Below are 14897 nucleotides of genomic sequence, written 5' to 3' on the forward strand. Positions count from 1 at the left end.
AACATTTTTTTGTTTACAGGTTATTTGGACTGCTCCTCTCATCCCAAATGGAGACATACTCAGCTATGAAGTCTGCATGCCAGACCCAAGAATTGTGGTCACCCCCAGCGGCAGCAATACTTCAATATTCAGTCAAATAATGACCAATCTCATTCCTTTTACAAACTATTCAGTCACCATAGTGGCTTGCTCAGGAGGTGGGGGACATCTTGGAGGATGCACAGAAAGTTTGCCTACTCTTATCACCACCCAACCCACACTACCCCAGGGTATTAATCCTTTGTCGGTGACTCCAGTGAGTGAGTCTTATATTGGGGTTTCTTGGCAGCCGCCTAGTAGGCCAAATGGACCTCACTTGAGGTAATTGATTTTAATATTATCTAAATGTGTTATTTCTACAAGAAAAGAGTATTAATACTTTTTTATTTGCTGATGTTTCATATCTTACATTTAAAGTGATATGGCACGATAATGCATACTTAGAATAGTAAAGTTCATTTCATAATACTATAAATACCTAACTCCTCTCAATATAGCAACTATTTTTGTCACCCTATGCATATCTATTCCTGATTTCAAAAAATATATTTTGTTAAACTTTACTAATCACCTAAACTAGTTTAAATATTAATTTCACAAGGTCAAATTTTTAGGGAAAAATAAATTTTGCCATTATGAAGTGGGCAAAGCATAGCTAGACAATTGTTAGCCTGAAAAAGATCTGGATATGACTTCTAAATTTAATATGATATAGCAGTAAAGATTACATTAGGCTGTACTAAGAGATCCATAAGGCCCAAACAAGTTATTGGTGATAATGAAAAATAACATATAAATGAAAATATACAGTCCATAATAATTTAAATATAATAATTTTATTGAGAAATACAACTAGTGTTAGTCAATGGCCATAAGAAAGATACTTAAAAAGACTAGAAAGCACTTTAATTATTAAATACTTTTGGGGGGTAAAATATATGACAACTAAAGACAAAAAGAATTATTCTGAGGGCATGCAGTGATAAAAATGAAAGAAAAAAAGAGTAAAAAATATAGAAAGAAAATATAGAAAAATCTGAAAATAATGTTTTTGTTACATAGGAAAAGGGAATTATCATACTTATATTCTAATTGTACAATTCTTTCTGTGCTTATAGAAGAAACAGAAATGACACTAATGAGAAAAACAGTAGATTAGATCCAATGTATAGGGAAATTATGCTGTAGGTATCATAATTGTAAAAGCATTGAAAGACTGCTTCACAGGCTGTCTGAAGGAGGAAAAGCAATCAAGGACATTAAAAAACTCATTGCTACTGAAAATGGAGACTTAGAAATATCAAAAATTACCAAAATATATGTCTGCTTTTCCACTTAGTAGCATTTTTATAATAATAACATACAGAAGCATTAAAATGTTCGTGATGGAAGTATTAATAAAGATAAAATTAAAAATGGTCTTCCATAAGGAATGTTATACAATAGACCAAGTTGATCAAAATATAATTGACAAAAATATGTAAATATATTTATTGTTTTACACACACACAAACACACACACATACTGTTCTTTCTGTAGCATATAATGACGTTTTTTCACCATTTACTAGATATTCTCAAGATTATTAATATCCTTCCTCAAATGAGTCCCCCAGAAAAGAACAAACTACTCCTGTTTTGCTCTAAGACTAAATATACTTGAACTATAATTTCTGGACAGTGGAATCTTCACATATTCAAATAGACCTTGATAGATAGATATTGATATAAATTGATATCTAGATAATAGATATTGATATCTACATAGATAAATAATAGATTGATATTGATGTATAGATAATGGATAGATAGGTATTGATATCTAGACTGATAGACAATAGATGGATATTGATATGTGTTGCCATCTAGATATCTATCTAGATAACAGATATTGATATCCAGATGAATAGATAATAGATATATAGATATTTGTATATTGATATTTAGATAGTAGATGGTGATCTCTAGCTAGATAATAGATGATAGACATTGATATATATTGATATCTACATAGATATATAGATAATAAATATAAATAATAAATATTGGTATCTAGTTATATATTGATTTATAGATATCTAGATAATAGATAGACATTGATTTTTAGATAAATAATAGATGATAGCTATTGCTATATATTGATATCTACATAGATATCTAAATAACAGATGGATATTTATATCTAAATAGATAGATAATAGATATTTATTTCTGGATACATATCTATATTCTAGATTGAGATATATATCTAAATAATAGATATTGATATATATATCTATTGTTATCTACACAGATAGGTAGATAGATATTGATTTCTATATAGATATCTAGTTAATAGATATTGATATCTAGATAGATAATAGATATTGATATCTATTGACATCTTGATCAATATCCAGATAATAGATATCTATCAATATCTTGCACATTACAAATCTAGTGCTCCAAAGAAAAAGCAATTCTCATCAGAGAATTGTGTGGGTAAAAAGAAAGATAGGTTGGTCATGTGACAATAGTGAGACATAATTGGTTGATAGCCTAAGTACTTCACTGGCATCCTCAAGATGTCAGGAGAAAGTGAAGATATTTTCACTCAAGAGATGGATACTCTATAGGGAATTTATTGGAAGTCAAAAATCAAAATGGCATGATAGAGAGTCAACAGGTTGCAACCTACAACATTGGAAGGATTATCCCACATGATGAGGTCATGGGTCTATTTAAATGTGTAAGTATTTTCAGTGTCCAAGAACTGAAGAATTATAGTTCCAATACAACTGGTATACTATAATCAATTTTGATTGCCACGTTTAAGGAAGGTCATTGATAATCTTGAGAATATTAAGAGAAGGGCAAAATGGTGAAAGAACTTCAGTTTATGCCATGAGAGGAGCATTTTAAGGAACTGGAGATGTGTAACATAGGTGTAGACTTGTATACATAATGGGAGACAGGGAGCAAGATTTCAGTCTTCAGGTGTTTGGTTGTCATAGTGGAAAAGGATTAAAATTGTGCTTAGCCCCCAAAGGCAAAGCTAATAGCATTGAATGGGAATGATGACAAGGCAAATTTAGGCTTCACATTAGGAAAAACTACCTAACAATTAGAGCTAGCTAAAATGTGATTTATGCAAATTAGTTTTCCCTAGGAGATCACCAAATTAGATTGGTGATCTCCTAGCAAAAACTGTGTGTTACTTATCAGGTTGTAGTAGAAGAAATTCTTTTTTATTTTTTCATGTATGAGCTACATAAGAGATTCTGTGACTCTCAACATGGTAACTGGTTAAAAAAAAATAATTGATTCAGGATTAAAAATTGGTTACAAAAGTCATCACCACTACTGCTTTTGCAATGCAGAAAACTCACAGAAAATGCAGCCAGTATAGACCATGGAAAAAATTCATATCATAATTACCATATAAAGAGCTAATTTGGGGGTCATGTACCATAGATTTTAAAGCCTAGATAGAAGATATCTTAGAGGACTCTTCAGTTCAAATTCTTCATTTTTATCAGTAAAGAAAATGATATCCAAGGAAGTTAAATGACCAAGTTCAGGTAATAATCAGAAATGGGATTTCAACCACTTAGTACTTTTTTATTATACCAGACTAGTTTCTCAAAATAGGTTTTCAAAAGTTGATATCAGCAGAGTATACAGTTTGAAGCTAGATGCATACAGTTTGTCCTCAAAGTCTTAGTGAAGTTTTAAATTTTAATAATTTTAAATTACATTAATACTTTGAGGACACTCAGTATTTTCACTATTGGGTAAATTTTAGCAACAACAATTATATTATTTTGTCAACTTTTGAAGCATTTTGCCTTTTTGAGATTGCAGTTGACCTTAGTGTTTGGCAAATTTGATTATGTCAAATTATCTAAAATAATGAGCTTCTTGTGAATGAAATAAAGTGAAATACTTCACTCACCTATTCTAGCAGTTTCTTAAAGTAACTGGCTAAAAACCTAACATCTGCCCCCAAAAAATACTTCTCTGTGAAACTTGGGATCTGTAAGAACAGAATTATTTGTTTTCTTTAAATAGATACACACACACACACACACACATACACACACACACACACACACACGCACATACAGACAGAACAACCTGAATTTTGGTAATAACATTAGTTGAGATAATCCCAGTGTTCTGCTTGTCTTTTGTGTTAGATATGAGCTTCTGAGACGTAAAATCCAGCAACCACTTGCATCAAATCCCCCTGAAGATTTAAATCTGTGGCGCACTATTTACTCAGGAACTCAGCGGTTTTACGAAGATAAGGGTCTTAGCAGGTGAGATTACACAAACTATAAAAAAACCAATGCTAGCATTTTGTTTAGGGTATATTCAATAGTTCAGAGTGTTCTTTGTGTCTCTGTTGTGTGATCAGATTATCAGTTATGTAATAAAAACATGTTCTGTTCTCATCCATGGCATTAATCATTGTACTGCAACAGTCAGAAGGGTAATTGTTCGTCACTCTGAACTGTGCATTTAAAAACATTAAAAATGTTTTGTAGCTAGGCTTTGGATGATGTCAGTATCTGCACTTGCAGCCAGATACTCTCTATAAAGATGCATTATTCAAAAGGAAACTTTGACAGTGTTACAACACAGACTGATTTGGAGAAATACCTCAGTAGAAGCAGTAACAATGATGGCAGCAGTAATCCATTCTCTGTAAAGCATTGTAAAGCAGTTATGTTCTGTTTTGTTTGATTCTCATGATAATTGTCACAAAATGACACAATATCACAAATGTCACAAAATTTTCATTTTATAGAATTTTGGTAATATGAAAAAAATTATCTGTTATTTAAATTTCTTCACCATCTGGCCTCTTCCCACCTTTCCAATCTTCTTACCATTTACTTATTTCACTTCCAATCTCTGTGTTTTAACTGACTATTATTATTATTGTTATTTCAGTTGTGTTCCACTCAGTGATCCCATTTAAGGTTTTCTTGGCAGATGTGCCACTTGGCAGTGGTCTTGCCATGTCTTTCTCCAGCCCATTTTGTTGCTGAGGAACTGAGGCAAACAGGGTTAAGTGAGTTGTCCAGGGTCACATAGCTAGTAAGTGTCTGAGGTCAAATTTAACTCATAAAGATAAGTCTTCTGATTTCAAGTCCAGTGGTTTATCTACCATACCATCTAGCTGCCAAAATGGCTCTGTAGCCCATGCTAGAAATGCCTCCCTCCTCAATTCTACCTTACCTCCTGAGTTTCTTTAAATACAGCTCTAACTTCACATTCTGGAACAAATCTTTCCCAATATACACACCATAATCTTTTTTCCTTGTTTTTGCCTTTTCTCTAACATTGCCTTCCATTGTACTCTATGTATCTTATAAATTCTTAGTTAATTAAACATTATCTCCCCTATTAGAATGTAAGCTTCTTGAGAGAAAGGTTTTTTTTCTTTCTTTTTAGTGCCTAGCACATATTATGTGCTTAATAAATATTTGTCGATAGACTAATCACAGTAATCTTTATTAAATGCTTCACGCTTACTTCATAGATAAAGTTAGAGAATAAGAAAGGTTTGTAACTTGGTGACAGCTAGTCAGTAGTGGGAGAAGATCTCAAACTCATATATTCTGGTTAGAATTCTGCTATTCTTTTCATTATATTACAGTGTCCCTCAAGGAATCATAGTCTCCTTTTGAAAAAAGGTCTTCCCTTTTCCAGGGAAGCATGTATTACAATGGAAAGCAATCCTTTTTAGGAGTTTGATGCTTAAAATATCAAAACATTAAACCTTTTGTAAGTGTATGAATAGTTATATAAGCTTCACCTTGGCTCTTCACTGCTTGATTAAAATCTATCAAAGTTCAGTCTAGGGCTTGGGCTAATTGTCCAGTCAATGATTATCTCCTCTAAAAAGCATTATGGTAGTTGTTTTTTTGGGAGGAAGTGTCTATTGCAATTTAGTTTGCACTGAGTGTGAAAACTAAGAATTCCCAAATTATAAAGATGGCCACAAAAGTTCATCTCTCAAGATAGCTGTTTGGTGAAGTAAATTCAGGGAAAGAAACAGAAAAGGCAGGTGGGGAACTAAAGTTCATGTTGAGTCTGGCCTATACAACAATTGCTCTAGTTACCTTGTGCAAATGAATGTGGCAGATGTGGAAGAGTTGGGAAGAGGTACTCCAATCCCCCCCCCCAACAAGAAACCCCAAAAGACTTACTGAATCTCCATGGATTCTATGGACAGAGAAATCAAGTGCTAAAAGTTAGATTCATTCCTTTGTGAAGGTCTACTAACTATCAACAGACTATTGAATCATCACAAGCAGAAGATCAAGTAATTGAGACTGAATACAGTCCTGAATACAGGACAGATAAAGCCAGAATAGGGAGGCTGGATTGATGGAAGAGGAAAGGTTAAAAGAGGTCACAAAGAGAATAAAGGTTAATTTTACTATGAATGAGAGTATAAGAAGAAGAATAGGAGATTGTGATTAAAGAGTAGAATTCTGGATTCTAGCATCTTTAATATGATATAGTTTTATAAATTGAGATGTGACATCCAAGCTATTCATGTACACATTCCTTTTGTGACTATAGTAGGAAAGAAGTCTTTAAAGATAATGAGTTTAAGAAATTATATAATAAGAATATTAGAGAAATAATTAACACAAATATTAAAGCACTAAAGACAATTAGGGAACAGCTAAGTGGCACAGTGGATAGTTTGGACTGGAGTCTGGAAGACTCAACTTTGTGAATTCAAATCTGATCTCAGTCATTCACTAGCTGTGTGACCTTGGAAAGTCACTTTACCTATTTGCTTCAGTTTCCTCATCTGTAAAATAAGTTGAAGAAGGAAATGACAAATAACTCCAGTATCTTTTCCAAGTCCAAATTAGATGATAGAGATAAGACATGAATCCAGTAACTTATACAACAATAATGACAACTGAGGATAATTATGAAAGATGGAGTAGAGAGGATTTAGATACTAACATAGTTAGGAGAGTTTACCGGTTAAGCTGACATCAGTGGGTTCCAAAAACAAAGATAGAGAGAACATGGGAAAATAATTGCATGAACTTCAAAGGAAGAAAAGTTGTTGAAGGCTGATAAATAAAGAAATGAACTAAAAAAAAAAGCAGTGAGAAGCAAGGAGTATACCAACCCACTTTCTTGATCCTGTTGGATAAGCAGAGTGGAAGGAATGACATTTTATGGATGAAATATCATAAGAAAGTCAGAATAAGTTAAAATAAAGAAGTGGAAAGAATGTTAGCTGAAAAGTTGAGGGAAATATAGGGGAGTTTGTTGAGGATAAGGTAAGTGTTCCAAGGAATACAGTGCAATGGGCTGAAAGGGGTAAACTGTTGGAGTAATCTTGGGAGAAGTAGGACTTATCCAAATAGATTCAGAGGCTTAGGATACAGTAGTAGCATCAAGAAGCTTGTATCTATGACAATGGTAATAAATTACCAAAACTGGGCACCATGAAGGCACCATGAATAGATTGAAGCGGTATGTTGAATAGCAGGGGATGAATTCTCAGTTGGTCAATTAAGCAAATTTTCCTACATCCAGGAAATATCTACAAAAGCTATCCTGGGACTTCTTGAAAAAACTTGAGATGGTAGTACTGCCTGCTGAGAGCCATCAGCTATTTAATTGAATAGAGATAATAGTGAAAAAAAGAGGAGTGGGAATAGGATCTCAGTGATCCTAGATTTTTAGAGCTAGAGGGGACTTAGTCTCATTTTACAGATGAGGTAATGAAAAGAAGTTAAATTACTTGCCAAAGATCTCAAAAGTAATTAGTAGCAAAGCCAATGCTAAAGTTAAGTCTCTGGATCTCAAAATTGAGTAATATCCATTGCAAGACTTTAAGGAAAAACCTCTCAGAGGTCTTCCTGACTCCAAACCAATGGCACTGTCCACTGTACCATCTTGCTGCTGCCAAGGAGAAATGATGGTTTTATGAGGTTGGAATTGCTATGCCAGATGGGATATAAAAGTATGGAGTCTACATTTTCAAAAGATATTTCTGTGAATAAAGCAGGTATATGTTGGGGCCAATTTCTCAAATAGTTTTCTTTACTTAGAATCAGACATAGAGATGCAAGGAACTTTAAGGATCATCTATGTTCAACTCTCTTCTCTTTAAATTTTGATAAGGAAACAGCACTAGGGATACTGACTGCCTAAAGTCAACCAGGTAGTAAATGATAGAACCTGGATTTAAAGTTATGTTCTTTGACCCCCAAATCAAGGCTTCTTCTTACTATACCACAATCTATTTATTTGAACTAATGAAATTGTTTTCATCAAAGTATTCCTGGCCAATTTTATTCAGGTAATAATAACACATTATTAGGTGAAGCAATGAGTGATTGCTTGAGTAATCCACAAGAAATAATAGCAAAACAAAACAAAATACTTTCTTCTTTAGTTACATGGCTATTTTTGACAAAAGGGGATTTTCTCCTTGAATTATCTTGATAACGACCTCAAAACTCTATTTCCCTTTGTATGTGTAGACACAGCCCCAGTGTAACCATAGGTTTATGCTACCTGTCAGGTTCTAACTTTTCTACCTTAATAACTCTGTGCAATGTGGCCAAGTTATGGTTGTTGGGGGAACCATAACTTTGGATTTCCTGACATTTTCATCACTTGAAAAATCTGGTGAACGTGCTGCTGTTGCATGGCTCTGCCCTATGTGAGTCATGAAACCCCTGTCATGAAGGGCTTGACAAGATGGCAGGAACTACCTCAATTTCAGTTATCAATCAATCTTTAGGCTTTTCAGCATTACCTACTTACTGCCTCCATTTCTGGATCTTCAGATAGAAAAAAAAATAGGATGGAGAGGCAAAAGTATAAGGGTTCTGTTTCTTTCTGGACTTCATTCACAAACTAAGGCAGAATAAAGAATAAGGAGTAATCTATTGTATCTTTATTGTTTCAGTGGGAAAAGCAGAGCTGACAATTTTTAATAGCTTACTTTCCATTGAAGTAATACTATGAAATATGCCATGATTACTCCTCTTTCAGTCATGTATAATTTCCTGGAAAAGTTTATTTTTTTAGTGTTATAGTTTATTACTAGACTCTATCTCAAAATTCTCTTGCAAAGAAACTTTGGTAGCATTATCTTTTAATGGAGAAAAATAAAAGTATAATTTCCCCTCATTTAAAAAGTAATACTTCTTAAAAGTTAAATCACTAAACTATCTAAGTAAAAATTCTGGCATGTAAAGAAAATGTAATTCTTATAACAATGCACCCTGTTATAATCACAGTTTCATTGTAAGAAATATATTTAAATCTTTGGCAGATAGCCTAGTTATTTGGGCAAAATAGTAAGGTCAATGCAATTTTAGTTCCAGGTAATAAAATGAGCACTCCCCTTTAGTATCCTGAGATTAGGCTACACACTGGAGATAATTTGCTTCATAATCCTTTTAAAGAATAGATTGGTACTATGGAAAGTATTTGCATGATATTGAAGAAATAATTCATAAGATACAATTATATATGCATCTTTGGAAGATTAGCAAAAATGAAGGTTCTGCCTTCCTCCTTCCCAATCTTGATAACTGATGGGATTTTTTTTAGCTTCCCTCCACATTACAAAAGGAGAATTTGTTTCAACAGAAGGGGAGATTGAGAGGTAAGGCCATATCCATTTCACAGTTTCCTGATATTGATATAGGCACAGATGGTATTTTTGCTTTGCATTTGTTTTCAGGAGCCTAGATCTTAACAATTCATTTTGCAAACCATCATATTCCACTTCAGTACCAAAGAATTTGCCTTTTACTGGTAAGGTCTGTATTTCATCATAAAAAGAAACAAGTTTACATTTTACATTTTTTTCCAACAAAGCATTTGCCTTTTCAGCACTGAGTGACCACATATAATGTAGTATTAACAAAATGGCAGCATATTAGTTTCAGACTTGATAAATTAAAAGAATAAATAAAAATATATGACAAATGCAAATATCACTCAGATTAGGAGAGCAATATAAAAAACTTTAAAATATAATATTCCTTTACTTCTTTTTCAAAATCAGCAAACTTAAGCTTTTAGCACCAGAAATTGATATGAGAATATAAATATATACCTCCATAATATTTCTATTTATAATAGTGAATTTTATTTATATCTTTAGTTTTTACATCATCATTATTCCTCGTATATCTTATACATTCATATACTCAATGATGTTTAACTTATACCAAAGTAAACTATGTAAACAAAAGCAAGCCATATAATTATACCTGATCAATTGATACAAAGCTTCCTGTTTCTATAAATTCCTCATGATCATCATTATTTTCAGTGATAACATTCCATTAACATTTAAATATTATTTAAATAGTTGATGGTTTATCTACTTTCCCCCATTTCTTTGTAACTAAAAGAGTGCTGTTATGAGTATTTTGCCATATCTCATAATTTTCTGACTTTGATCTACTTGGGGTATATGTTTAACAGTGGAATCTCTGAATCAAAGAGTATGGACATTTTATTTACTTTAATAGCATAATTCTCAATTGCTTTCTATAATTGTTGGACCAATTTTTTTTTTTTCAGAAATCTACTAGTGTTTCCATTTTTCTATGATTTGTTGTTTTTTTCTTTTTACCAATTTGTGGATTTGAGGTAAAATGTCGCAATGATTTTAAGTTTTGTCTGTCTTATTATTAATAATTTGAAATAGTCATTCATATAGTTATTGATAACTTTAAATTATTAATCGGAAAACTATTCATCTATTGTCAACTGTTTACATATCTTAAATAACTTGATTTTGTCAGAAATATTTGAGATACATTTTTTCTGCAGTTATTTCTGCAGTTCTTTCCTAGTTATATTACTTTTGTCTGTGAAAAAGCTTTTTTAAAATCTGATCAAATTAAAATTGTTTTCCTTTATCCTTATCTCTGCCCATTGTGAAATTAAGAAATTTTGCTAGCTATTCCTCTAAAAGGAGCTTCCTTCCATTCTTTATTTTTTAATCGATGATTAAATGATTTTTAAATTGATGATTTAATTGACTTTTAAAAATAAGGTAGCATATTCATTTGGGAAGAATCAGATTAGCATAGACAAAAGAGAGTTAGACTTTGAGAGAGGGAAACTAAATGCAAGTTCTGACTGTGATACATAATAATCCCATGACCATGGACAAATAACATAACTGTCAACATCCCAGACAATCCTTTAAGACTAAATTTTAGATGGATGAATTGCTGAACTGAATCAAAGATAGGGCTTTCTACAATTAAGAATTCCCTTCTGAAGAATATATATGTACAAAACTATCTATAGTAGATGTTATTGTGGTGACAAAGAATTAGAATTTGAAAGGATGTTCACTAATTTGAGAATGGCTGAACAAGTTGTGGTAAATGATTGAGATTAAATATGATTGTTCTATAAAAAATGATGAGCAACCTGAGAATATATATCAAATGATAAAGTAAAGTAAGCAAAATCAGGAGAACACTGTATAAAGTAAGAACAATATTGTAATGAAAATCAAAAGTGAACAATTTTGCTAGTCTGATCAATACAAGGATCTAAGATAATTCCAAAGGACTCAAGATTTTTAAAAATTCTATTTACTTTCAGAAAGATAGAACAGATGATTGCAATATTTTTTCATTTTATTTTTCTTGCTTTTTTGCAGAATTATTAATATAGAAATATATTTTGTACACTTTATGTGTATGATACGTATTTTGTTCCTCACCTCCTCAATGAGTGGAGGGGAAGGTTAAAGGGAGGAAGAAAACTTGGAACTCAAAATATTAAAAAAAATTCTTCATTGTAAAAATTAATAAATTTTCAAAATTGAGTTCTTTTTACTGATGTGACATATAAATCACAAATCCGATTGCTACTTCCCCATATTCCAAAACATATATACAGACAAGCATAAAGACATATAAACATACAAGGAACTTAGTGTGGGATATGGTGTGAGTGATGGTCTAATTTTCTGTACCCTCTTTTTCTGACAACTGCTTTATTTTTTAGCCAGAGCTTCTTGTCAATTAGAGACATTTCCCCCTAGAAATTTGTTAGTTTTAGTGAGCAGAGCTAGTAAATTAAACTGTTCCTGATTCTTGCTTATCTAGTTTCTCCCACTGGTCTAAATTTTTCTTTTAAAAATCAATACCAGTTTTATAAATTGTGTTTTATAATATATTTCAAGTTCTACAAATTTATTTCCCCCTTAATTTAAACTAAAAAAAAAAAAACCTTTCCCTTGAGTGTCTAGACTTTTTGTTTCTCCAAATAAATTTTATTAATATTGTATCTAGTTTTATAGAATGATACCTTCATAGTTTGACCTATAAAATGGTAAACTGACTTATATAGTATCATCAGTTTTATTATTTTAATGTGACATTGCCATGAGCAATAATGTTCCTATAATTTTTCTATAGTTTTTTTTTTCTCCAAAGAATATTTTATAATTATATTTGTACATTTTATGTGTGTTTTGCTAGGTTGACCCAGATTTTATTTTGAAGTTACTTTTCATGATTCCCTATGTTTTATTATCATATAGAATTGCTTATAAGTTTTGAAAAAAAATATTCCATGCTACTTTATTAAAACTACTTTTCATGTCAATTTATCTGATAATTTTTTGTTGTTTTTTAAGGTAACTCTAATGATTTTGTAAATGGATAAAATATCTGTGTTTTGTTGGTGGTTATGATTTTAATTCCTTTATCTTAGATTATTTCCCCTGTTATTTTCCATTTTTAAATTCACACAAGAGCCAGGAAAGGAAAGATCCTTGCTTTATCCTGATAGTTACAGTAAAAGTTTCTAATAGTTTTCCATCACCACTAATCTTTACTTTCAATTTGGGATATATCTTTATTTTATCAAAAAGAGACCTTTCTAAGCCTATGTTTTAGAGTTCTGAGGATAAATGAAGCCTTTTTAGAGGATTTTTCTGTATTAGTTCATATAATTATGATGTTATGATATTTATATGGGGTTATGATAATTGTTTTCTTAATACTAAATCACACTTTTATCTCTTACATAATTTCAAATTGCTCGTAGTGAATACATTTAAATGTATTATTATAGTATTTTTATCTAGGATTTTAAATTAATATTCTTTATTGATTCTGGTCCATAAATCTCTTATTCTATTTTATTATTCCCTCTTTTGTGTATGAGAATTATATTTGCCTCATGAAAGGCATTTCGTATGGTTTTTTCAACTACTTAGAATATTTTGTCAGCATATACTTACTTGTTCCTTAAATGCTTAATCTTATGAATCTATCAGGACAAAATCTTCCCCTTTGGTAGTTCATTTATGGTAAATTTCATTTATCTTTCTAAAACTGACTTGGTTAGGATATGTTTGTATATTATCATCCATTTCCTTTAAATTCTCGGTTCTGCTCACAAAATGCTTACATAATTTATAATAAACCATCGCTTTTTAATAATAAAATCATCCATTCATTATAATCAAATCCTACTTTGAACATTGGAGCCCTTTTATAATATTATTTAAGATATATGTAAGAAATATTTTCTCAAAAATTAAAGCTATGAGGTAGAATTGGATGTTTTGGGAATATGTATAACTCCCCTCAGTATTTTCTTTTCTTTTTAAATTTAATTTATTATTAATTAACATTCTTTTCTTTTTAAATTTTGGGTTCCGAATTCTCTTCCTCCCTCTTACCTCCTCCCAACCCAATGAAAAACAAGCAATTTATCAATTTATATACATGAAATCATGTAAAACGTTTCCATGTTGATAATATTTCAAAAAAAGTAAGATAAATAAAGAGAATGAAAATAGTTTGCTTCAATTTGCACTAGAATTCATCAGCTACCTTTCTGATGGTAGATGACATTTTTTCCATCATTTCTTTGAAATTGTCTCACATTATTATATTAATTGGATAAGCCAAGTCTTTTACAGTGGACTATTATTACAATGTTGCTCTTACTTTGCACAATGATCTGGTTTGTTTTACTTCATTTTGTATCAATAGATATAATTCTTGCTATTTTTTTCTGAAACTACCCCCTTCATTATTTCTATAGCACAATTGTATGCAGTATAGCATAGTCATATGCCACAACTTGTTCAGCTATTTCCCAATTAATGAGTATCTCTTCTGTTTCCAAATCTTTGCCACCATAAAAGAGCTACTATATATATATTTTCTACATGTGTGTCTTCTTCCTTTATCTCTAATTTCTTTGAAAGACAGATTTATTAATGATTTCTGTATTAAAAGCCATATATACAGAGTTTTATCACTGCTTGGGCATAGTTCTAAAGTATTCTCTATAATAGTTGAGCCATTTCACTATACCAACAGTTTATTAATCTGCCTATTTTCTTTCACCCCTCCATCATCTGTCATTTCTGATAAGTGTGAGGTGGTACCTCACAGTTATTTTAATTTGCGATATTTTTTGAGATATTTTTGAGATATAAAATTTTTCTAATCAATATTCACTCAAGATTTCCTGGCAAAGAGTAGATTGTGATATAGTAGAGTGGATTCTTGTTCAGTGAGCCAAATGGTCTTTGTGACTCCTTTATACACTTAAATTATATTTAAAATTTATTTAAATTCTGTTGGGATTCAATTAAATATTCTAAAAGAAATAAACATGATAATTACTACAATATGATCATACAAAGATTGAAAATTTCAGTAGATTCTAGGTGTAATCTCAGACCAGTACATTATAGCAAAAAAAAAAAGGCACTGAGCTCAAAGATTGCAAGATGGCCTAATATCTAATTTTTCCTTAATTGCCTTTGTTATCACATCTTCTATATTATATTCCTTAGGACTCTGTCC

General features: G+C 31.3%; 1 protein-coding gene across 1 annotated transcript in view; it reads left to right on the forward strand.

Moving 5' to 3' along the window:
* USH2A (usherin) overlaps window positions 1-14897 on the forward strand; it is a 998601-nt gene that overhangs the window by 707965 nt on the left and 275739 nt on the right. The window contains exons 41-42 of the mRNA XM_051996749.1: window positions 20-360; window positions 4218-4340. Of these exons, the coding sequence (XP_051852709.1) occupies window positions 20-360; window positions 4218-4340 (464 nt within the window). The remainder of the gene's footprint in view (window positions 1-19; window positions 361-4217; window positions 4341-14897) is intronic.

This window comes from Antechinus flavipes, chromosome 4, assembly GCF_016432865.1.
Source record: "Antechinus flavipes isolate AdamAnt ecotype Samford, QLD, Australia chromosome 4, AdamAnt_v2, whole genome shotgun sequence".
Classification (NCBI taxonomy): Eukaryota; Metazoa; Chordata; class Mammalia; order Dasyuromorphia; family Dasyuridae; genus Antechinus; species Antechinus flavipes.